This window comes from Phyllostomus hastatus, unplaced genomic scaffold (assembly GCF_019186645.2).
Source record: "Phyllostomus hastatus isolate PE091 unplaced genomic scaffold, TTU_PhHast_1.1 phas_contig_86, whole genome shotgun sequence".
In the NCBI taxonomy this organism is placed as follows: domain Eukaryota; kingdom Metazoa; phylum Chordata; class Mammalia; order Chiroptera; family Phyllostomidae; genus Phyllostomus; species Phyllostomus hastatus.
In genome coordinates, this window is record NW_025333977.1 from 93,578,388 (window position 1) to 93,600,234 (window position 21,847).

Genomic DNA, 21,847 nt, shown 5'->3' on the forward strand with positions numbered 1-21,847 from the left:
TAACACATGAGATTCGATGATGGTGGTGCCAGAGGTGGGACTCCAGCTACACTTTTGCAGTGTCCTCTTACCCTCACTTTATATGGCTTGGGGTCGGGGAGAAGGGCATGGAAAGACAGGTTGGCTTGTGACTTCTGAGTCTGGAAATCCCTGCTCTAGAGACTGAGGACCACCCACTTCCCTCATCCTCTCTTTCAGGTAGAGAAACACGTGTGGGAGGGAATGGGGGGGGACAAATCTGGGGTGGTACCAGAAACCTCAGTGTCTCCTCCTCACTTTTCCACCCCTCCCTCATGAAAGACAAAGGTTTGGTTCCCACAGGCCCGAGGGAGACAACCTGGCCTTGTCCCATATACCCCAGCACTGTGAAGTCCAGACTCACAGGTCATTCCATAGTGAAAAAGTTCCTCTTCAGTGCTCCCTTGGGGAATAACAGTGCCATTGGGCATCTTGAAGTCATCACCTGGAGAGTCATTCCACACCCCTGTGGGACAGAGTAGGAGGTCAGCTCCTCTGGGACTGTGGTTCTTCCCATTCCCTGGGAGCATCCTGCATGTCACACTCAAGATGTGAGGAGGAGCAGGGGGCCCAGGAACCCTCTTTCTGTTGTATCTGTTCTTAGTTCAGTCCTCCAGGAGGAGGGTAGAGGATACACCATAACCTCAGCACCGACTCCTCTGCTTCAGGGAGGGAGGAGGAGAGAAGGAGGAAGGGAATAGAGGCGATGGAGGGAGGGGTGGGAGGGTGTGAGGGGCAGTGAGAAGAAGGGTGGCTGCTGGCCCCACCCTCCTCAGAGCCCTTCCTGGATGTTTCCTCAGCTGTCCCCCAAGTGGGGCTTTGGGAGGACAGGAAGTGGGCCTTAAAGGTAGCTGAGGAGGTCCCAGTCCTTGCCTACCATTCTGTGCCCACAGGACTCTGTTCCAAGGAGGCTGAGAAAAGGAAACCGCCTGGGATGCCCACAGCCAGTGGGAGGAGGGCCTGCCTGGGGCCTGGGGGTCTGAGCTCCTGTTGTGGCTGCTGCCTCAGAGGCAGGGCCCTGCCTGCTTCTTACCCAGGAGGCCCTCTGTATGGTTTCGGTACTCTTCTGGGAGGCTGCAGGAGGCATGAAGGATGTTGGAGAGAGCAATCACTGAGACGATCACTGTCCCATCTAAGCTGGCTGACACCAGGGAGCCATTGCGGTTCATTACAACTCCAGTGGTATTGAAGATTTCCTGGTCTGGAATGTTGGGAGACAGATGAGGAAGAAACCAGCATCGGGTCCCTGCAGGCCCAAGACTTGACAGTAATGAAGGCTCAGAGAGGAGACTGGAAGCAGCTCTGGGATATCCTGCAGGTGTTTTCTGCAGGGACCCCAAACCAAACATACAGAATACCCCTCAGGGTTGCACCACCAATTCTACCTGGGCCCAAAGACAGGGGCTCCCGCATCGAAGCTGTCACAGCACTGGAAGGAGAGAAGTGACCTCTTCCGAACGTTTAATGCCCAGCTGCCGGGTGAAGAAGCTGCTCAAGCACGGGGAGGCCACTACCCTCCTCTGCCCCAGTGCTGCTGCCTCCACACCCCATAACTCTGCTTCCAGGCGTGGAGCACGCTCTGAACCCTCACGGCTGTCCCCAGCCTACCTTCGCCATCTTCAAAGGTCACAGCCTGATTATTGAGCCACACGTGGACTCTGTCATTGGGCTCAAGAAGCCACTGAATCTGGAAGGAAATTGGAGGAGGACTAAGCTTGACCTACAGGTGGTCCCAGAGGCTGAGAAAGGAGGCTGCAAAGAGCTTAGAACCTGAGCCCTGGACAAAGATGAAGGTGATAAAGAGTGTGACGATGAGATTTTCTACCTAATGTCTATGGAGTACTTAGCATGGGCCAGGCTCTGAGCTAGGCACATTTCTTAGATCATCTCATTAAAATCTCACAACAGCCCTGTGGGGTAGGTAACATTATTATCCCTATATTTCTATAAGAAAACTAAGGCACTTGGAGTTAAATTATCTCTTTAATCAAATATTTGGTGCAGTCCGGACCCTAATCCTGTGTCTCCGGGGTTGACTCTCAAACTATACACTGGCAGGAGGCATCCTCCCTACTTCCTGCCCCCTTCCCTCCTTCTTCCTTCTCTTTCTCCTCCTGGGCCTTGATTTCCAGCTGGAGGTGCTTGAGGGCTCTCTAGGGGGTGCTGGGCGGGGGCAGGGATGTGTGTCTAACACCCTCTGCCTCACTCACCGTGATGGGAGCCAGGCTGCTGGTATTGTATTGAGCAGCAAAGGCAATGAAGTTGGTAGCCCGGGCTGAGCCGGTCTGGGCAGTGCGGCCCTGAAGCAGGAAGGAGGAGTTTCCGTCCCTGGCTCGGACTAGCAGAAAGTCCCCCAGCCCGTTGAAGGTATAATTGGCACCATCCAAGGTGGTGATGTGGGGGTCCCCAAACATCCAGGCTGGAAAAGGAGATAGATACCACATTGGCATGTCAGACAAGGGAAAGGTCTGAGCTTCCCCACTGCCCCCAGGCAGGGCACGTGCTCAGGTAGACTGAAGCCTGGGGAGCTGTTCAGTGTGGCTTATAGAATCCTCCCTGGAAGCCCTCTTGCATTTTTGTGCCCCCACCCTACCTATGTCTACTCATTAACTCCCACCCCCCGTTCCCACCCCTGCCCCAATACCATGTACAAAATCCCTCTGTTTGCCATCCACCAAATGCCAGAACCATCTCCACCTTCCCTTGTGGTCACAGCCCTGACCCAGGAATCTAGTTCTGCCCTGGTCCAGGCCCCAGGAAGCTACCCTTCCCCAGACATCGGCTCCAGGGCAGGCCCCAGCAGCCTCACCGGGCCTTGGGGGCTGGTACCAAGCACAGCTGATGCGGGGCTGCCTTTGGTGGTACAGGACGCAGAAGGAGGAATGGTCAGTCTTGCGGCAGCAGCAGTCCTGCAGCTCTAGTTCTTGCTCTGTGGAGGAGAGCAGCGTGTTGAGAAGTGTGGGGTGGGGCGGGTGGGGGTGGGATGGGACATGGAGGACTGGCAGAACCCAGATGGAAGGTTCATGGGGCAAGATGAGATGTGTGGCAAGGGGATGCTTTGGGAATCAGGAATACCTCTGTACAGATCCCACCCTGCTCAGTGACCTTAGGCTATTGACCAGCGACTGTTTCCCTTGTAGGCGTGTTGCAACCAAGCCCCCAGGTGGGCCAGGGCAGGGTCGGAGATAAGGATCTTTCTTTCTTGAAGGGTGGGGTGCTGAGTTCAAAGTGCTGGGGTGGGAGGGCATGGCTGATGGTCTGGGACTGTGGAGGCTGCTTCAATTACACGGAGCAGGGGGAGGACACCTATTACCTGCCCCACCACACCTGTGCCCTCTAGCTCCTTTGAAGAGTCAGTCTCTGAGGGAGCTAATTCCGTGTCTTCCCCTGGACAGCCTGCTAATATGGGTCCAGAGGAACAGGGTCAAACTAGACCCCTCTCCTTCCCTAGAAAGATGCCTCCACTCTGAGCTGGGGCTATGGAGTCAAATGGAGATGGGGCAAGAAGTCAATCATAAACCCCTAAGATGTCAGCTGGAAGGGATGTTGGGAGCTGCCTAAGGTTACAAGATCAGGAAATTGACAGCCAGTGAGGGGAAGGAACTGGGAGGGAATGGGGACAAAAGGCATCATTCTGTGGGTCCCATTGCTTAGTGTGAATCCCAGGGCTGGTCTCTGACAGAGAAGAGCAGAGAGCTCCAAAGGAAGGGCTCAGATCTCTGTGGACACACATACCAAGCTGCCAAAGACTCTGCACTCTCCAGCCTTGGAGAAGCTCTCCCCATGGCCCGTAGCTGCAACACACGCCCCCACGCCAGGAGGAGAAGCTGCACAGCTGCCTGCTGCTGAGGCCCCACCAACCTGCAACAAGTCCAGACATACTCAGGCCCAGGATGCCAGGCCTGGGTGGGGGTGTGTTTCTGGGGAGGGACAGGTTAGGTGTGACCAGAGGGATGATGGGCAGGCTTGTGGGAGACAATGGAGATGCTCCAAGAAACTGGAAGGAGGTGTTACCTATGTGGATGGGCTGGAACCGTAAGTCCCATAGTCCCTGCTGCCAAGAGCAAGGGCAGGAGATGTGGTCCCAGTCCAAGCTGGGCAACTGAGGCTGTCTCTTCAACCGCTGCAGGCACCTGAGACGGTAGTTGGGTCTTTCTCTACTGTGTAGATTATAGACCTGTAGCCCCTTGGGGCCTGAGGAACAAAGGAAGAAGGGGTTATCCCAGGGCTTTGGCCCACAGGTTCCACTTTAGCTTTAGGGAAAACCAAAACTCAGAAATGTGCCCTGTGTGCCACTTTTCCCCTCTGGATAGCTCTTCCGAGGAGGGGACCCAATTCAGATTGGCAGCAGTTCCTCCCCAAAGACTCCATTTGATGTGACCTCCAAAAGCCCTCAAAGCTTGGATCTTTGGGCAAAACCCAGAGACAAGGACTGGGCAAGGAGGGCTCACATGTACCCAACTCAAAGCCAAACCCTGGTGCGGACATTCAGTTCATCCCATCCTCTACTCTTTTGTCTGTCACTGTAAGCTCCAGCACCTTCCAATGGCCCCCAAAACCAGTTCCTCCACATGCATCCTATATGTCAGCAAATGATGCCACCAGCCACTAGCCACCTGCTCAGACACTTAGCTTTCACCCTTGACCCCTGGTTCCGCCAGCCCAGACATGTCAGTGGCCAAAGCAGCCAGGGAAGAGGCCGATGCTCAGAGGCCAGCTGGGGAGCCACAGAGAAGCTGGCATGTGACACTGGGACTTGCTCCAACACCACAAGGCTGAGGAAGCATCCTTTGTACCCAGATACTATCCTTGGAAGGGGGAAGTAAGTGGGAGAAGAAACCCTGAGGGGGAGTTTGAACTGAAACAGACCTTCAATTAACTGTAAATTACATACTGCCCACCCCAGCTGCCATGAGTGAGAAGTGGGCCTCCAGACTCCAATAAGATATGACAGGACATTAGATCTTTACCCTGTTCTCACACAAAAGAAGTAACTGTCAAGATAATTACAAGTTGTTAAGGCTCTGAAAAGAATAATCATTGTTTATGATTATCTGTTCATGTATCTTCTCTATAGCAACCTGGTATCGGGGAAAACATCAGATACTCTCCCCAAAACACACACACACACACACACACACACACACACACAAACGCGCATACAGTGTCTCTCTATTGTAGTGCACCCCTTAGGCCACAAGTTGATGCATCTTGATAGAAGGGCCCTAATTCGACTGGACAGCACTCTCCACAAGATGGCACCTGTGCTTTGACTTAGCTTCTATTTACCAAAATTTCTTGCCACAGAACAAATAGAGCGGGATTTATGCTTCACAATTTACAAGCTGATTTATAATGCTAAAATGTTCTTTGTTCTTTCTCATTTTGTAAATGATACTTCCTTTCCCTTCAGGGCCCCAGACACTACACTGAGTCATGGGGGAGGCCCCATGGGCTTCTTCCTGACACTGAAGTACTAGCCTTCTTACCAGAAAGGGAGTTCTTTGAAAACAAAAATAGTCAGTCTTTTCCCTTTTGTTTCATATTCCTGGTTCTCGCACAGTGTCCCACACATAGCAGGTGCTCAATTAAAATAATGACTACATGAATGTCAGTCCTCTCTCTTTGTACATTCCCTTAAGGGATCTCATCCAGATTCACATCCCATTTCTGGGACAGGACACTTGGAGTATTGTTCCAACTACTCATTCACATTCCTATACCCTGCCATACCCCCATTCTCACTTCCAGAATCTGGACCCCCACTGAGAGACCTCCTGGGTTTGGCTCATCCCAGGAAGCAGACAAAGTCCCAGCCAAGCTACCAGCTGCTCCCTGGGCAGTGCCAAGGGCTTATTACATCTGTGGGAGGTCGGTTTATGCTGGGGACACCCTGTAGAATGGTGGACATGCGAGGGAGCTGCCCCTCTAGGACTGTTATGGCCCACAAAGCGGAGGACAGAAGAGGATTTAAGCCCAGCTCAAGTGTGATTAAGTGGCACTTTTTACCTGAGTTGGAATTCAAGAATTGGTCTGGACGATACTTCTCCCATGCTGGCTGGAATGTCAGTGGGCTGTTTTTATAATACCCATCTCCACTGCAAACAAAAGAAAGAATTGTAGGCCTCTGTCACACACAGTTGTCAAGTTATTCATTCAGCCATTCAGCCAGTCAGCCAGTCACTCATTCACTCAGTCCAACTAGTCATCAGTTATTGGCTGGTCAGGCGGCTATTCAATGAGTTGGTCAGTCAGCCAGCCAGAATCTCTGATTCCCACCAAGCAGGAAAGGGGTGGAGGTGGGTGGGGAGACTAATCCATTTCACATCTGATCGATAACAGGCCGGAAACTGATCATGAGGCAGGGGTGTGAAAACAGCAGAGTTCAGGCCTCCTTCAGGTTTGTTTCCCTTCAACTAGGGATTGGTGGGGACAGTATGTTGGGATGGTTAGGTTAAGAGCCAGTCTCTGAAGTTAGGCAGTCATGAGTTCAATTCTTGATTCCAGCCCTTAGTAGCTTGGTAACCGTGGGCAAGTTACTTAACCTCTTTGATTCTTAGTTTTTACATCTGTGTAAAAGAGATTACAGTAGCATCTACCTCACAGTACTGCAAAGATAAAATGTAACATTTGTAAATCCCTCAGAACTGAGGACCTGATGCAATAGGTGCACAGCCCCCCAGGGGAGGGGTTCAAATCTCTCTGCTCCAGGAAAGAGAAAATCCCACATGGAGCCTGCAGCCTCACTCTAGGTGCATGTCTCAGAGCAGTGACTCCTGATCTTTTACTCTTCTCTGACACAGATGGGTGACTCACACAGGCGTGACACCTTGGGCAAGGGGTCAGGCACACTCAGAATGGTGTGAAATTCCTGGGTAGTTGGATAATTCCACTCCTTTCTCCTTCACAAACATTAAAAACCAAGTAAAAGCTATACAATTATAGGGGCAGTCCTGAACACCCTCTAAGAGAAAATAATTTGCAGCAATTACCAGTAACAAATTACATGGGATGTTCACAAATGATTACACACACCAGCACCAGGAAATACCATGGTTAAGAACTGTTGTGTCAGAGACCAAGTTGCCTTCACACACAGGAACATGTGTCCTCCTCTACAGCTCTCTCCCTCTGCTCTACATCTTTCCCAGTGCCCCTACACAAGCTATTGATGGCCCTGGGGGAGGAGTTAATTCTCCACCAGAGGCACCAGAAACTAGGAAGGCAGATTTCAGCCTCATGTTGAGTTCAAATTCCTGCTTTGTCACTTCCCAGCTCTGTAACTTTGGGCAATTGCTAATGTATTTGTACCTCAGTTTCCTTTCCTGTAGAATGGGTAATAAATAGTATATCTTTCATGGAGTTGTGATAATTAAATGAAATAATACATATTAAGTACTTAGTACAATAAATATTTGCTGTCATGATATTTGAGAAGTCAAGAGATGCTAGCTAATATCAGCAGAAATCTGAGAAATCAAAGCTCTGGGAATATATACATTGCATAGGTTCTGGGAGAGGAAAGACAATGGCAGTGAATAGAGATCTTTTCATGTGAAACAGCAAGAAATAGGATCTTTTAATGGGAAGTAGCACCAGGGTGAGTCAGAAGCATCAGCAATGAGGACTCAGCCTGGTCCTGGGGTATGGGAATGTGTCTGCAGCAAAAACACTACTCTGCACCATTTCCTGTTATGTGATTAGTGCTGACAGCCCCTGTCAGGCCCCTGAGGGGCCTGTCCTACCTGGAGAAGCCCATGAGGACCCAATTGCCTGGGTGCTGGGTCACATCCCACTGCATCCCACCACTTTGGTAGAGAAACAGGGTGAAGGATCTGCTTCCATCTGTGGAAAGGATGGCCTGGTAGGTGCTGGTCTAGGGGTAGGTTGGAGACAAACAAGGAGGTGCCTGTGAGAGAGCTGGAATGTCATCCCTGTTGTCCCATCATTCATCCCACACCCATGCCTCGATGCACACATCACCTTTTCCTGGCCTACCTAGAGGAAAGGCATGGGCTTAACATGCTGACAACTTTGGGAGAGCGTAGGACACCTTTCACCTTTGGTGTCAAAGTACCTAACAAGGTAGATTTGCCTTCTTTGTGACTTCTTTCCATGAAGGGGTCATAAAAGGCTCTGGGTTAGAAATCAGTTGGAAGACAACTTGTATAAGACAGAATCAGGAACCTGAGAGATTAGCAAAGACACCAGAGACCTGGGAGAGGTTTATGTGGCTTCCTCAGGGACATTTAAGGACATTGTGCAAATGTCTCCTTAACCTGAATGGTGGGGAGAACCACAGCAGGTGAGACTCTGAAGGTTCTCTGAAGGCGAATGCCAAGCACCATGCTTGTATGAAGTAGGTAGTCAATGAACTTGTTGAACCAGTGAAGAGACAAGTGACTTTAGACCAGACACAAGGAAGAACTTCTGACTGTAAGAGCTGTGCATCTCCAGAGGGAAGACTAGGGGGATTATGTGGTGTGCCCATTTCCATTGGAGGGCTTACAGTTGAGAGCCAGCATTTGAGGTCAGAAAAACCTTGGTTCTGGGCCTGGCTTTGTTATTTGCTAGCTGGGTGACCTTGTGTAAGTTGCTTAACTTCTCTAAATATCATCTTTCTCATCTCTAAAATATGGATAATATTATCAGGTTGAGCCATATAAAATTGCCAATAGCTAACCATTTTGACTTACAAAAAATCCATTTCCTAAATTTCAGCCTCCTAATATCCAGTGATCTGGGCTGCTGAGTTCATAAAAGTAAAGTGTTGGGGCAGCCTGGTGCGTGGTAAGTGCTCAGCATCAAGGTGGGGGTGGGCAGGAGTGCTATAATCAGCAATCTGTCCTTGAGTTAGAGAGGGTTTTGGAGGTCTGGACCCTGTCTGACTTCCAGATGCTTTATAGGGAGCTGTCCATCGGTCCACTCACCCCATAGGTCCACTGGGCAGGATAGGCAGAGGCATTGACCCATGTGACCTTTAGGGTCCACCTGGCTTTGTAGTTCCAGGTGTTTGTAAACTTTTTAATCCAAGATTCCACCTGCTGGACTACAGGTGGTTTGTAGTCATCATAGAGAGTCTCATATTCCTAGGAAAGGCAGGCAGATAAGGACAAGGAAATGAGGGGCCCAGCTCAACACTCCCAAAGGCCCCCACTTTCTACATGGTGATGCTGATCACCTTAGTCCACCCACATATGGCATCCTTCCCTCCTCCAGACCTACATTTTCAGGTAGCTCCTTGGACCTTAAGATCAATTCATATTGGGCAGCAAGGAAGCCTGGGGTGTGTGGAGTGGAGAGTCAAAGCCCAGGAACCCAAGTCTTATGGACCTGAACTCACTCATCTCTTAGTACAAACTGGCTCTGACAGTGCTAACCACCTGTGCCTATTTGAACCTGCCCAGGTCCAGCTGAAGGCTCCTTGAGGACAGGCATGTGTTTCTCCATCTTTGGACCTTCTCCAGTGCTTTGTCTAAGGCAGGCACACAGCCTACGTTTGCCTGCAGGAGCTTTTTGTTACCTGCTCCCACCGATTGGAATCATTAACCCGATCCAGGAGCTCACGCAGGGGCCCTGCTTGACTCAGGCTTGGTAGGTAAGACCCCTACAACCTTATTCTAAACTAAAACCCTGGACTGCCAACCCCCATCCCTGTCACCTGCAGACCTTCTCCTGAGTTTGTATAATAGTCCTAATCTGCTTCCTCCCCACCCTCATATTTAAGCACCAATCCCTACCCATGTACCGGCTCTGACAGCAGTAACTTGTGCACCACCTTCCACATAGCCCTTTGTCTCTCCTTGCTAGCTTCTGGGGGATCCTGAATGCCATTCTTTGAAAGGCTCACCTGGTAAAATATGGTTCCCTTGTGGCTGGAGAAATCAGCATCGTCCCAGAATGGAGCCACAATGGCCAGCTGGTCCCTGTCTGTGAAACCTCTAAGGGGAGGGATGGGGTAGGCGAAAATCTGGTACTCTGATTCCGGGAAAATGATCTGACCATTATCTGTGAACTGAGCACAAAGGTTCTTCCAGTTAGTATTCAGGGAGGGAGGCAGAGCAGCCTAGGAACAGCTCCTCAGAAGTACAACCCCCAAGGGACTCTCTGGGTAGCACTTCAGATGTGTCAACAGCCTCTGGAAGGTCACATCATCCATCTCCTTGCCTTCTGGGAGAGCCCCTTTTCCTAGTTCTCACACAAATACGCTTTACCCTCAGGACATTCCTCCTCAAGTCCTTCTTAAGGTGCTAGGTTTCATCCGGCTTCAACAGCAGTGCCATCTATAGACCAGCCTGTCACAGAGCAGACTTGTCCGGGTAAATCCCCTCGGCCCCATCCTGAAGCTGGTGCCACATCAGATGGGGCTAAATGACTGAAACCCTCACCCCATCACTTTCATAGGATTACAGACCATGTAAACAGCACTAAACAGTTGTTTCCCAAATGGAGCTTTCTGTTCATAAAAAGGGCCCTGCAGAAATGGTAGAGAGCTTACTGGGCCCCAGGATCTCTTTACTGTGGTAAAGACACTTTTGCTCATGTGGCTAGGTGAGCCTTGCCTAACTCCCTGCCTACCTTGGCTGACACTCTGATATTAAAGACTCTGAATGCAAACTGAGCCAGAGGCAGAGATACAGTAGGTGCCCAACAAGTGTTGCTGTGACCATGATCCTTCCTTTCCATCAGGATCATGGTCACAGTCACAGGGCCATCTTGGAGCTCTGGAAAGTGAACCAGAGCCCAGGGAACACAGGTTTCAAGTCCTGCCCTTTGGGCCGCAGCCGGGGACTCACGTAGAGGAAATCTCGGAGAGAGGAGCCGAAAGGGAAGCCAATCTGGGGCTTGAAGAGCGGCGAGGTGAAGTCTGCTTTCCTCCTGACAAACTCCTGATCTCCAACATGTGGCCCATAGGGGAAGAGGGAAACACCTGGGCCAGAAGAAAGAAGAACAGAAAGTCCTCATGGGCTCCCACTTTATTCAGTCTGACAGGGATCCCCAGAGAGTTTCCCCAGCTGCTCCTCTACCCTGTCTTCTGTTCCCCTAACTAGGAGCCATCAAGTTGTCCTCTCTCCACTTTTCCACTTGTGTTCAACACATCTCCTCATTTTACCCTTTAAACTGGTATTGTCATTCTTCCCCAGCTTGCAGAAAATCAAGTCCTGCTATCAGAATACCAACAAATTATTCTGCATCTCTTATGGCACTCATAATTGTTTTAAAGGGGAAAAGACAAAACTCCTCCAATATAGTGAAGTTGAGTACTCAAAAAATCACTTCATAGAATGAGACATTTCCTGAGATGGTATTTCTCTAGATAAACTTGAAGACACCCTAGAATTTGTCCTAGGATCCCCTAGAAGTCCTTGGGTGGTTTGAGAAACTCTGTCCTAAACATTTCTCAAATGGGTCTCCTTTCCATACTCACCTGGTGTTGCTTGGAATTCACAGCAATCTCCACACTGCTCTCCTAGCCTGTGAATCCATACTCCACCCCAGCCACCATAGCACCATTTGTAAATGCAAATCTAGCCACGTACCCCCTAGTTCCCATTATCCACAAGACTCCCTTACATCACAGCCTCAGTTCTCAATACTCTCCACTTTACTTCCAGCAACGTGCCCATGCTTTGGGGATCTTCTCCCCATGCTATAATGAGACTGTTTTTCATATCTATACCTTTATTCCAGCTGTCCAGGCCCTCCTGCTGGCTTGGAGTCTTTCCTCTCCCCCAGCTCCTATTAATTCTTTCTAGGAAGCCTCCTCATCACCTTGAACCCACTCCCACATCCCTTAGGGGCCTTTCACTGTGTGTGCCTTAATACTCTGGGCTTATTCCTGTAATTGCACCTACTGAGGCAGCAGATCTGTTTCTTCCTGGACAGCACCTTGATCATTTTTCTGTCTTCACCTCCTGCTGCCGTGCCATGTGCAAAGCCAGCCCTCAGCACCCAACTCTGATGCTGTCTGATTGTTCCCTGTGAGGCCCTTCTGACATGAAAGAGCAGAATCTATGAGCAAGCAGGCTGAGGCTGAGCATTCAATTACATCATCCTATAAAGAGGACATGGGGAGAAGCTTGACTTTCCATGGCCCAAAAGGGGCAGTGGAGATATCCACAGAACTTACCACAAGGGCCCTCATTAGTAGCTCCAATCCATCTGCCACAACTACAAGCTCCACATCTAGCTAAATCCTCTCCATATCAGGGCCAAAAAGTCCCAGCTCTATGGCACCACTTACCTTTCTCAGGATTGATAGGGACTGGGGTAACTGTTGAGTGTGTGCCTGTGGATGTGCTGGGAGTTGAGGTTATAAGGGTCTGGGAAGTTGTTGAGGGTAGTGATGTTGCTGTGCTTTTCTCACTGTCTGTCCTCAGTGAGGTTGTGATTGCTCCTGGCATGCAGGGAGAGAAGACTGGATTGGGTCTTACAGTCACAGAGTAGCAGAGTCAAAAAGTCATAGACTTAAGGAGCTGGACGAGACAACTAGAAACCCTTTTGTCTGTCTTCTGATCACACCCAAACCACCTCCTGAAGGTAAGCAGTTGTCTGGTGGGGCAGAGAAAATGTGACTTTGTCACCCACCACATCCCCATTCACTTTATCCTCTTGTGGACCTCACCTCAGTCCTAACCAGGTTAACAATTACCTGGTATTGTTAACTCACCATCCTCTCTCAAGCACTCTTCTAGGCCAGATTGAGCAAATGGGGCCAGATTGAGTAAGAGGCCAAGACACTGGGGTCCCCTCCTACCTGATGTCTCAGTCTTCACAGTGGAGCTTGAGTGTACTGTGGATGGTGAGAAAGTGCTGATGTCAGACAGGAGTGTGGGATGATCTGTGAATATGGTGGTGGAGTTCCAGGTGACTGCAGGGCCAGGGGCTGCTTGAGAGAATAAAGAATTATGGTTGAAGCATAGAAACTCGGTATGGTCTGGGCTTTGCTCACATTACCAGAAGTGGAGTCAGAGAAAGCATAGCCTGTTAATGGCTGTAGTGTAGGCAATGTAATCTTAGAATACTTAGATGCTGAAGAAGTATTGGGGTGGCCTTGATTAAAGGGTAAGTTGTACATGGAAATGAAAAAGTTAGTGTGGATCCAACTATGCTATTGTGATTACTCGTAGAACTCATATATGTTGGCCTTGTTGTAGAGTTGGTAGTGGAGGCTACCATTTGAACAGTTGCAGGATGCTCAGGGGTGGGTGTGCTTGACTTGCTCACTGAGGATTTCAGTACTTGCATGGTATTTGTCAAGGAGTTACTGCCAGAATCCACAGTGGTAATGACCACTGTGGTCATGTTTTTGTGGTTGTTGTCAGAACTTCTCCACTTCTGGACAAAGTAGTAAAAGGAGAACAAGAGGCTGCCTCACTCAGGGTGGTAGAACTGACTGTAGTTAGCCCTTCAGTTGCCCCAGATGACAAAGCTGGCATTGCTGTTTGGGTCCTGTGACTGCCTTTGACTGGGTTTGAGATGATTGTTGTGCTGGTCCTTGAAGGTTACAGAGTATGGATAACAGTTTTTGGAGATGTGTGCACATTTGGTGTGAATGGAAATGTGACTGTTGAGAAGGTGTTAGTCACCTGGTGGATGGAACTGACAGTTTCAGATCCACCAGTGGTTCCTGTATGTTGAATCTGAGCTATCTTGGAAATAGCTGATGTTCCCTGAGGAGAGGTGTTGGGAGAAGTTAGGGTTGACTGTCTTGTTAGTCTCCCTGTTGTTGAGACCTCAGAGATGATAGTTGAAATGGTGTTGGGGACAATAGTGGGTGTGATTCCCATGGTTCCTGGAGTAGTCTAATGACTGGTTGCAGTGGACAACAATTCATTTGTAGACTGAGTTGTGTAGCTTTCTCTGCAGGAAGTTGGAGAGAAACTCTTGATCTTATCTGAGATGGATGTTTCTGAAGAAGCACTTCCTGAAGTTGTTTGGCTACTTGCAATAGAGGAAGAAGCTGTAGCTATGCCTGGTGGTTTCCATCACCAAAGAGGCCATTGGGCTGGTGAGCGGTTCCCTAATTGTCACCATGTCTTGAAACTGGTGGGTCTGGAAAATGGTTGATGTGTCAGCTGAGGTGCTGGTAACAGGAAATGCTGATGGTCTTCCTGGTCTTGTCAGTGTTGACACTACAGAGGTGGACTGAGGAATGGTGCTTGTTATGGGTAATGATATGTCTCCTGAGGTTCCCAGGGTGGTGTCAGGGCTGGTTGGTGCTGCCCACAGTTCTGTGGTAGTAGTAGTGACCTGAGTTGTGTGACTTTCCCTGAAAGGTGTTGGGGTGAATGTTGTAACTTCACCTGCATTGGATGTATCCTGAGGAACATTTTCTGAGAATGAATGTCCAGTTGGTTTGAATGAAGAAGTTACAGATTTGACTCTCTTGATTGTGTTTGTCATGGAAGAGACTAAACTTGTGGTTTGTGATTTTTGTGTGGTCTGTGTGCCTTGAGTGTGATTTATCTGGGGAATAATTGATGATTCTTGAGGAGAGGTGGTGGTAGAGAGTGGTGCTAACAGTCTTGTTGGGCCTACTGTTACATATTGTTGAGATGTGTGTCTACTTGGTATGGATGAAGAAGATGCAGATTTGACTGTTTTGGTGGTTTGAGTCATGCTGGAGCTTGTGCTTCTGACAGGAGTATCTGCAGTTGTCCCTGGGCCTTGTGATCAGTGAGTTTGGGAAAGTGCTGTGGTTGTTTCCTGAAGAGATATGCTCAGGTAGGGTTATGTAGTCAGATCTCCCCATTCACCTATTGTTGAGACTTTAGAAGTAACCCAGGAAATTGTGCTAGCTGTAGAAGTAGATATGTTTTCTGTGACCACTATAGTGGCAGCTATTGGTATTGACAATAGTTCTTTTTGTGATTGAGTGACATGGCTATCAATGAAGGATGAAGAAGTTAGGGTTGTTGTTTCACTGGGAGTGAATGTTTCATGAGAAATATCTGTAAAGTATAAGCTGCTTTTATGTGGCCATCCCATTGTCTTTGTGCCTTTGTTCTGGTGGGTGTGGAGTTGAAGAACTGATAGAGAGTGGTATTGATGGTACGTCTGACTCCCATGTTGTAGAAACTTTAGAAGTGAATGGAAGAAAACTTCTAGATACAGATAGTGATGTCTCCCTGGTATTATCTACCATGGTGTATTTTGAGGTTGGTGCTGTCAACATTTCAGATGTTGACAGAGCTATTGCTGACACTGAAGGAAGATAAAGGAGTTGTTTCACCAGAAGAGGAGGTTGCCAGAGAAATGCTCCCAGACAGAAAGTATGTTCACTTGGTAAAAAGAAAGGAGTTGATGTGCTCACTACTGTGATTTCACTGACTTCAGGTTCCACAGTGGTTTCCATGACCTCAGTCTGGTAGTTCTGAGAAGATGCGGGTGTGTCCTGAGTAAATGTACTGAAGGAAGAAGTTTTGGGTTGTCCCTCTAGTCCAGTTGTCACTGATACTGCTAAGGTGACTGTACTAATACTTTTACTTTCAGGTAGTGGTGTGCCCATTGTGTTTCTTAGAGAGCTATAAGTTGAAATTGCCACTGTTCAAATATCTGATAATGTCGGAGATGAATGCTGACACTGGAAACAAATAAAGTGCTTGTTTGATCAATGGTGGTTCTCTCCTGAGAAATGCCTTCTGTAATTGTGTTCACTTGTGGAAAAGAAAGGAGTGCTAACTGCTGAGATACCACTGGTTGGAGATTCCCTGTTGATCTCCATGTTGAGTCTGACGGTCATGAAAAGATGCTGATGTGTACAGACTAGAGGCACTGAAAGAGGATGCTGTTGCTAGTTCATTTACATCAGTGTTCACTGAGACTACTGAGGTGACTGGAGTGGAAGCTGTAGTTACAGAGAGTGATGTGTCCTCTGTTTTGCCAAAACTGGTGTGTGCTGAGGCTGGTGTTCCCACCATTAGAGAAGTTGTCAGTGGTGTGTGGCTGACATGAGAATGGGATGCAGTGATCGTCTCATCTGAATTGAATGACACCTGAGTAACATGTTTCCACTAGATGAGGAAGAAGAGGCTCAGGTGTTGATATCTGTGATGATGCTGGTTTGTGATTCTTTGGTGGTCTCATTGTGCTGATAGTGGGGGCTCTGTAATGATGTAGCTGTGCCGTGAGCACAAGTGCTGAAAGATGGTGCTGCTGGGTTTCCATCTACTTCAGTTGTCTCTGACACTGCTAAGGTGACTGAACTAGATGTCATAGTGAAAGACAGTGACATAGCCTCTGTTTTCCCAAAGGATGTGTGCTGAGTTTGAGATTGTCATGATTTCAGACATATGACATGTGTGTGGCTGACACTAGAATGGGAGGAAGACATGGTCTCACCTGTATAGGATGTCTCCTGAGGAACAGGTGAAATAATATTGTTTCCACTTGGTAAGGATGAAGGGGCTGTGGTGCTCAGTCTGGTGACCATGCTGGTTTCCCCTTTCTTGGTGGTCTCTCTGCTCTCAGTGAAGTGTTTCTGTGAAGAAGCTGGTACATTCTGAGTGGAGATGCTAAAAGAGGATGCTGTTGTGTTTCCACTTCCTTCAGTTCTCTCTGAGACTCCTGTGGTGACTGCAGTAGAAGTGGTAGTTTCAGATAGTGACCTGTCCTGTGTTTTCCCAGGAGCAGTGGATGTTGAAGGTGGGGCTGTCGTCATTTGTGATGTTGACAGATATGTGTGGGTGACACTAGGGTTGGATGAAGTGGTGGTGGCAGCTGAATAGGATGTGTCCTGAGGAACATGTGAAGTAACAATGGTTCCACTTGGTGAGGATGAAGCAGCTGATGTGCTCACTCCTGGGACGGTGCCGGTTTCTGCTTTCTGTGAGGTCTCTCTGCTCCCAGTGATGTGGCTCTGTGAAGAAGCTGGTATATTCTGAGTGGAGATGCTGAAAGAGGATGCTGTTGTGTTTCCATTTCCCTCAGTTGTCTCTGAGACTCCTGTGGTGACTGCAGTAGAAGTTGTAGTTCCAGACAGTGACCTGTCCTGTGTTTTCCCAGGAGCAGTGGATGTTGAAGATGGGGCTGTCGTCATTTGTGATGTTGACAGATATGTGTGGGTGACACTAGGGTTGGATGAAGTGGTGGTGGCAGCTGAATAGGATGTGTCCTGAGGAACATGTGAAGTAACAATGGTTCCACTTGGTGAAGATGAAGGAGCTGATGTCTTCACTCCTGGGATGGTGCCAGTTTCTGCTTTCAGGGAAGTCTCTCTGCTCTCAGTGAAGTGTTTCTGTGAAGAAGCTGGTACATTCTGAGGAGAGGTGCTGAAAGAGGATGCTGTTGTGTTTCCACTTCCTTCAGTTGTCTCTGAGACTGCTGTGGTGACTGCAGTAGAAGTTGTAGTTCCAGACAGTGACCTGTCCTGTGTTTTCCCAGGAGCAGTGGATGTTGAAGGTGGGGCGGTCCTCATTTGTGATGTTGACAGATATGTGTGGGTGACACTAGGGTTGGATGTAGTGGTTGTGGCAGCTGAATAGGATGTGTCCTGAGGAACATGTGAAGTAACAATGGTTCCACTTGGTGAAGATGAAGGAGCTGATGTCCTCACTCCTGGGACGGTGCTGGTTTCTGCTTTCTGGGAGGTCTCTCTGCTCTCAGTGAAGTGGCTCTGTGAAGACGCTGGTGTATTGTGAGTGGAGGTGCTGAAAGAGGATGCTGTTGTGTTTCCACTTCCTTCAGTTGTCTCTGAGACTGCTGTGGTGACTGCAGTAGAAGTTGTAGTTCCAGACAGTGACCTGTCCTGTGTTTTCCCAGGAGCAGTGTATGTTGAAGGTGGGGCTGTCGTCATTTGTGATGTTGACAGATATGTGTGGGTGACACTAGGGTTGGATGTAGTGGTGGTCGTAGCTGAATAGGATGTGTCCTGAGGAACATGTGAAGTAACAATGGTTCCACTTGGTGAGGATGAAGGAGCTGATGTGCTCACTCCTGGGACGGTGCCGGTTTCTGCTTTCTGTGAGGTCTCTCTGCTCCCAGTGATGTGGCTCTGTGAAGAAGCTGGTATATTCTGAGTGGAGATGCTGAAAGAGGATGCTGTTGTGTTTCCACTTCCTTCAGTTGTCTCTGAGACTCCTGTGGTGACTGCAGTAGAAGTTGTAGTGCTAGACAGTGACCTGTCCTGTGTTTTCCCAGGAGCAGTGGAAGTTGAAGGTGGGGCTGTCATCATTTGTGATGTTGACAGATATGTGTGGGTGACACTAGGGTTGGATGAAGTGGTGGTGGCAGCAGAATAGGATGTGTCCTGAGGAACATGTGAAGTAACAATGGTTCCACTTGGTGAGGATGAAGGAGCTGATGTCTTCACTCCTGGGATGGTGCCGGTTTCTGCTTTCTGTGAGGTCTCTCTGCTCTCAGTGAAGTGTTTCTGTGAAGAAGCTGGTACATTCTGAGGAGAGGTGCTGAAAGAGGATGCTGTTGTGTTTCCACTTCCTTCAGTTGTCTCTGAGACTGCTGTGGTGACTGCAGTAGAAGTTGTAGTTCCAGACAGTGACCTGTCCTGTGTTTTCCCAGGAGCAGTGGATGTTGAAGGTGGGGCTGTCGTCATTTGTGATGTTGACAGATATGTGTGGGTGACACTAGGGTTGGATGAAGTGGTGGTGGCAGCTGAATAGGATGTGTCCTGAGGAACATGTGAAGTAACAATGGTTCCACTTGGTGAGGATGAAGGAGCTGATGTCCTCACTCCTGGGACGGTGCTGGTTTCTGCTTTCTGGGAGGTCTCTCTGCTCTCAGTGAAGTGGCTCTGTGAAGACGCTGGTGTATTGTGAGTGGAGGTGCTGAAAGAGGATGCTGTTGTGTTTCCACTTCCTTCAGTTGTCTCTGAGACTGCTGTGGTGACTGCAGTAGAAGTTGTAGTTCCAGACAGTGACCTGTCCTGTGTTTTCCCAGGAGCAGTGGATGTTGAAGGTGGGGCTGTCATCATTTGTGATGTTGACAGATATGTGTGGGTGACACTAGGGTTGGATGTAGTGGTGGTGGCAGCTGAATAGGATGTGTCCTGAGGAACATGTGAAGTAACAATGGTTCCACTTGGTGAGGATGAAGGAGCTGATGTGCTCACTCCTGGGACGGTGCTGGTTTCTGCGTTCTGTGAGGTCTCTCTGCTCCCAGTGATGTGGCTCTGTGAAGAAGCTGGTATATTCTGAATGGAGATGCTGAAAGAGGATGCTGTTGTGTTTCCACTTCCTTCAGTTGTCTCTGAGACTGCTGTGGTGACTGCAGTAGAAGTTGTAGTTCCAGACAGTGACCTGTCCTGTGTTTTCCCAGGAGCAGTGGATGTTGAAGATGGGGCTGTCGTCATTTGTGATGTTGACAGATATGTGTGGGTGACACTAGGGTTGGATGAAGTGGTGGTGGCAGCTGAATAGGATGTGTCCTGAGGAACATGTGAAGTAACAATGGTTCCACTTGGTGAGGATGAAGGAGCTGATGTGCTCACTCCTGGGATGGTGCCGGTTTCTGCTTTCTGTGAGGTCTCTCTGCTCCCAGTGATGTGGCTCTGTGAAGAAGCTGGTATATTCTGAGTGGAGATGCTGAAAGAGGATGCTGTTGTGTTTCCACTTCCTTCAGTTGTCTCTGAGACTCCTGTGGTGACTGCAGTAGAAGTTGTAGTTCCAGACAGTGACCTGTCCTGTGTTTTCCCAGGAGCAGTGGATGTTGAAGGTGGGGCTGTCGTCATTTGTGATGTTGACAGATATGTGTGGGTGACACTAGGGTTGGATGAAGTGGTTGTGGCAGCTGAATAGGATGTGTCCTGAGGAACATGTGAAGCAACAATGGTTCCACTTGGTGAGGATGAAGCAGCTGATGTGCTCACTCCCGGGACGGTGCCGGTTTCTGCTTTCAGGGAAGTCTCTCTGCTCTCAGTGAAGTGGCTCTGTGAAGACGCTGGTGTATTGTGAGTGGAGGTGCTGAAAGAGGATGCTGTTGTGTTTCCACTTCCTTCAGTTGTCTCTGAGACTGCTGTGGTGACTGCAGTAGAAGTTGTAGTTCCAGACAGTGACCTATCCTCTCTTTTCCCAGGAGCAGTGTATGTTGAAGGTGGGGCTGTCGTCATTTGGGATGTTGACAGATATGTGTGGGTGACACTAGGGTTGGATGAAGTGGTGGTGGCAGCTGAATAGGATGTGTCCTGAGGAATATGTGAAGTAACAATGGTTCCACTTGGTGAGGATGAAGCAGGTGATGTGCTCACTCCTGGGACGGTGCTGGTTTCTGCTTTCAGGGAGGTCTCTCTGCTCTCAGTGAAGTGGCTCTGTGTAGAAGCTGGTGTATTGTGAGTGGAGGTGCTGAAAGAGGATGCTGTTGTGTTTCCACTTCCTTCAATTGTCTCTGAGACTGCTGAGGTGACTGTAGTAATAGTTGTAGTTACAGACAGTGACAAGTGGTCTGTTTTTCCAACATTGTAGAGTGTTGTTGAGGTTGGGGCTGTCATTTGTGAAGTTCTCAGATGTGTGGGGCTATCACTAGAATGGGAGGAAGATGTGGTCTCAGTAGAATAGGATGTCTCCCGAGGAACATGTGAAGTAGCATTGTGTCCACTTGTTAAGGGCGAAGGGGCTGCTGTGCTCATTCCTGTGACCATGCTGGTTTCTCCTTTCTGGGAGGACTCTCTGCTCTCAGTAAAGTTGCTCTGTGAAGAAGCTGTGAAGAAACTCTGTAATTTGTTTTCATTAGTGTCTGTTGAGGTAGGTACATTGGACAAATATGCTGTGCTTGCAGCTGTAGTGACCACACTAAAAGGAGATGTGTGGTGAGAAACATTCCTTGCAGTTTGAGTTGTTGAGGTTTCACTTCCTTTAAATTAAGAGATAAAGACACATGAGATATTACTTTTGTGTAACTGGGTAGTGTATGACTCAATTATTTTGCCCCTAAATCATTCTTTATTGTTGTGCTCCAGATTGTATAGCTGTAAGGATTCAGCTATTTAACCATAGCTAATATTTCTAGCAACAAAAGTGGGAGCTAATTGTATGTAATTTTGCAGTGAATATTTTTGCAGTAAGTTTTTGTCTGCATTACCAATTATTTTAGAAGGATAATAATGAAAACATTTTTAGAGTATCTCCTAATTTTCCCATATAAGGCATTAATAGCCAAGAGCATATGCTTCAGTCTCAGAATGGTGTTTAAATTATAATACACATGTATTTCATGTGATCAAGAAAATTAAAAACATTTTGTATATCATCTACACACATTTCTTTAATACTATAATGGGGACAAGCAGCTTTCTCTCTCTCTTTCCATAGAGATATTCGTTCTTATCTTTATTCCACTTTCTATTTCTGCCAGGTTTTTTTTGTTTGTCTTGTCATATCATTCCCCAAAATCTTCCAGTTTTTACTTCTATTGATAATCTTGTGACATTTTGTCCTTAATTTCTCTCTACTATTGCACTTGAAATGCCCTGAAACTTTTTAGAATATTAGGACCTTCTCTGAACAGAGAGAGGGGGGAAGTTGTGAACTGTATATTTCAATGCCCAACATACCAAAATACATGCATTTTTATAGTACATATGAACAATTTGTAGTGTCATAATCAACTTTGTTTTCAATTTAAAGCATTTTGGGGTGTACCCAATAATACAAGAAATTTATAAGGACTCAAGTTTAAAGTGAATCAGTTTTCTCTGGAATAATGTGGGGTTTCTTTGAGGGGCATATACCTTGTCTTACATTAAGATATGTAGTTATTTTTATTTCCTCTTACTTCCCCTGAGGACTTTCTCTGTGGTAGTCCCTCTACCTACAATCCAGAACTTTCCCTTCCTATGTCATTTTTGTTTTTCTTTTTATTAAGGGTAAATTCTGTT

At 48.1% G+C, this 21,847-nt stretch overlaps 1 protein-coding gene across 5 annotated transcripts in view; it reads right to left on the reverse strand.

The window, feature by feature from the left end:
- Window positions 1–21,847, reverse strand: part of MUC4 (mucin 4, cell surface associated) — a 61,128-nt gene that overhangs the window by 12,944 nt on the left and 26,337 nt on the right. For 3 of the 5 annotated variants that reach the window (XM_045851209.1, XM_045851211.1, XM_045851213.1), the window contains 15 exons: window positions 16,363–20,823; window positions 12,776–12,907; window positions 12,263–12,415; window positions 10,815–10,948; window positions 9,869–10,033; window positions 8,949–9,107; window positions 7,764–7,894; window positions 6,028–6,116; window positions 4,033–4,212; window positions 3,754–3,879; window positions 2,828–2,947; window positions 2,229–2,437; window positions 1,627–1,705; window positions 1,052–1,219; window positions 383–484 (listed from right to left, as the gene is read on the reverse strand). In XM_045851209.1, the coding sequence (XP_045707165.1) occupies window positions 383–484; window positions 1,052–1,219; window positions 1,627–1,705; window positions 2,229–2,437; window positions 2,828–2,947; window positions 3,754–3,879; window positions 4,033–4,212; window positions 6,028–6,116; window positions 7,764–7,894; window positions 8,949–9,107; window positions 9,869–10,033; window positions 10,815–10,948; window positions 12,263–12,415; window positions 12,776–12,907; window positions 16,363–20,823 (6,408 nt within the window). The remainder of the gene's footprint in view (window positions 1–382; window positions 485–1,051; window positions 1,220–1,626; window positions 1,706–2,228; window positions 2,438–2,827; window positions 2,948–3,753; window positions 3,880–4,032; window positions 4,213–6,027; window positions 6,117–7,763; window positions 7,895–8,948; window positions 9,108–9,868; window positions 10,034–10,814; window positions 10,949–12,262; window positions 12,416–12,775; window positions 12,908–16,362; window positions 20,824–21,847) is intronic. The other 2 variants (XM_045851210.1, XM_045851212.1) reach the window with 2 other exon arrangements.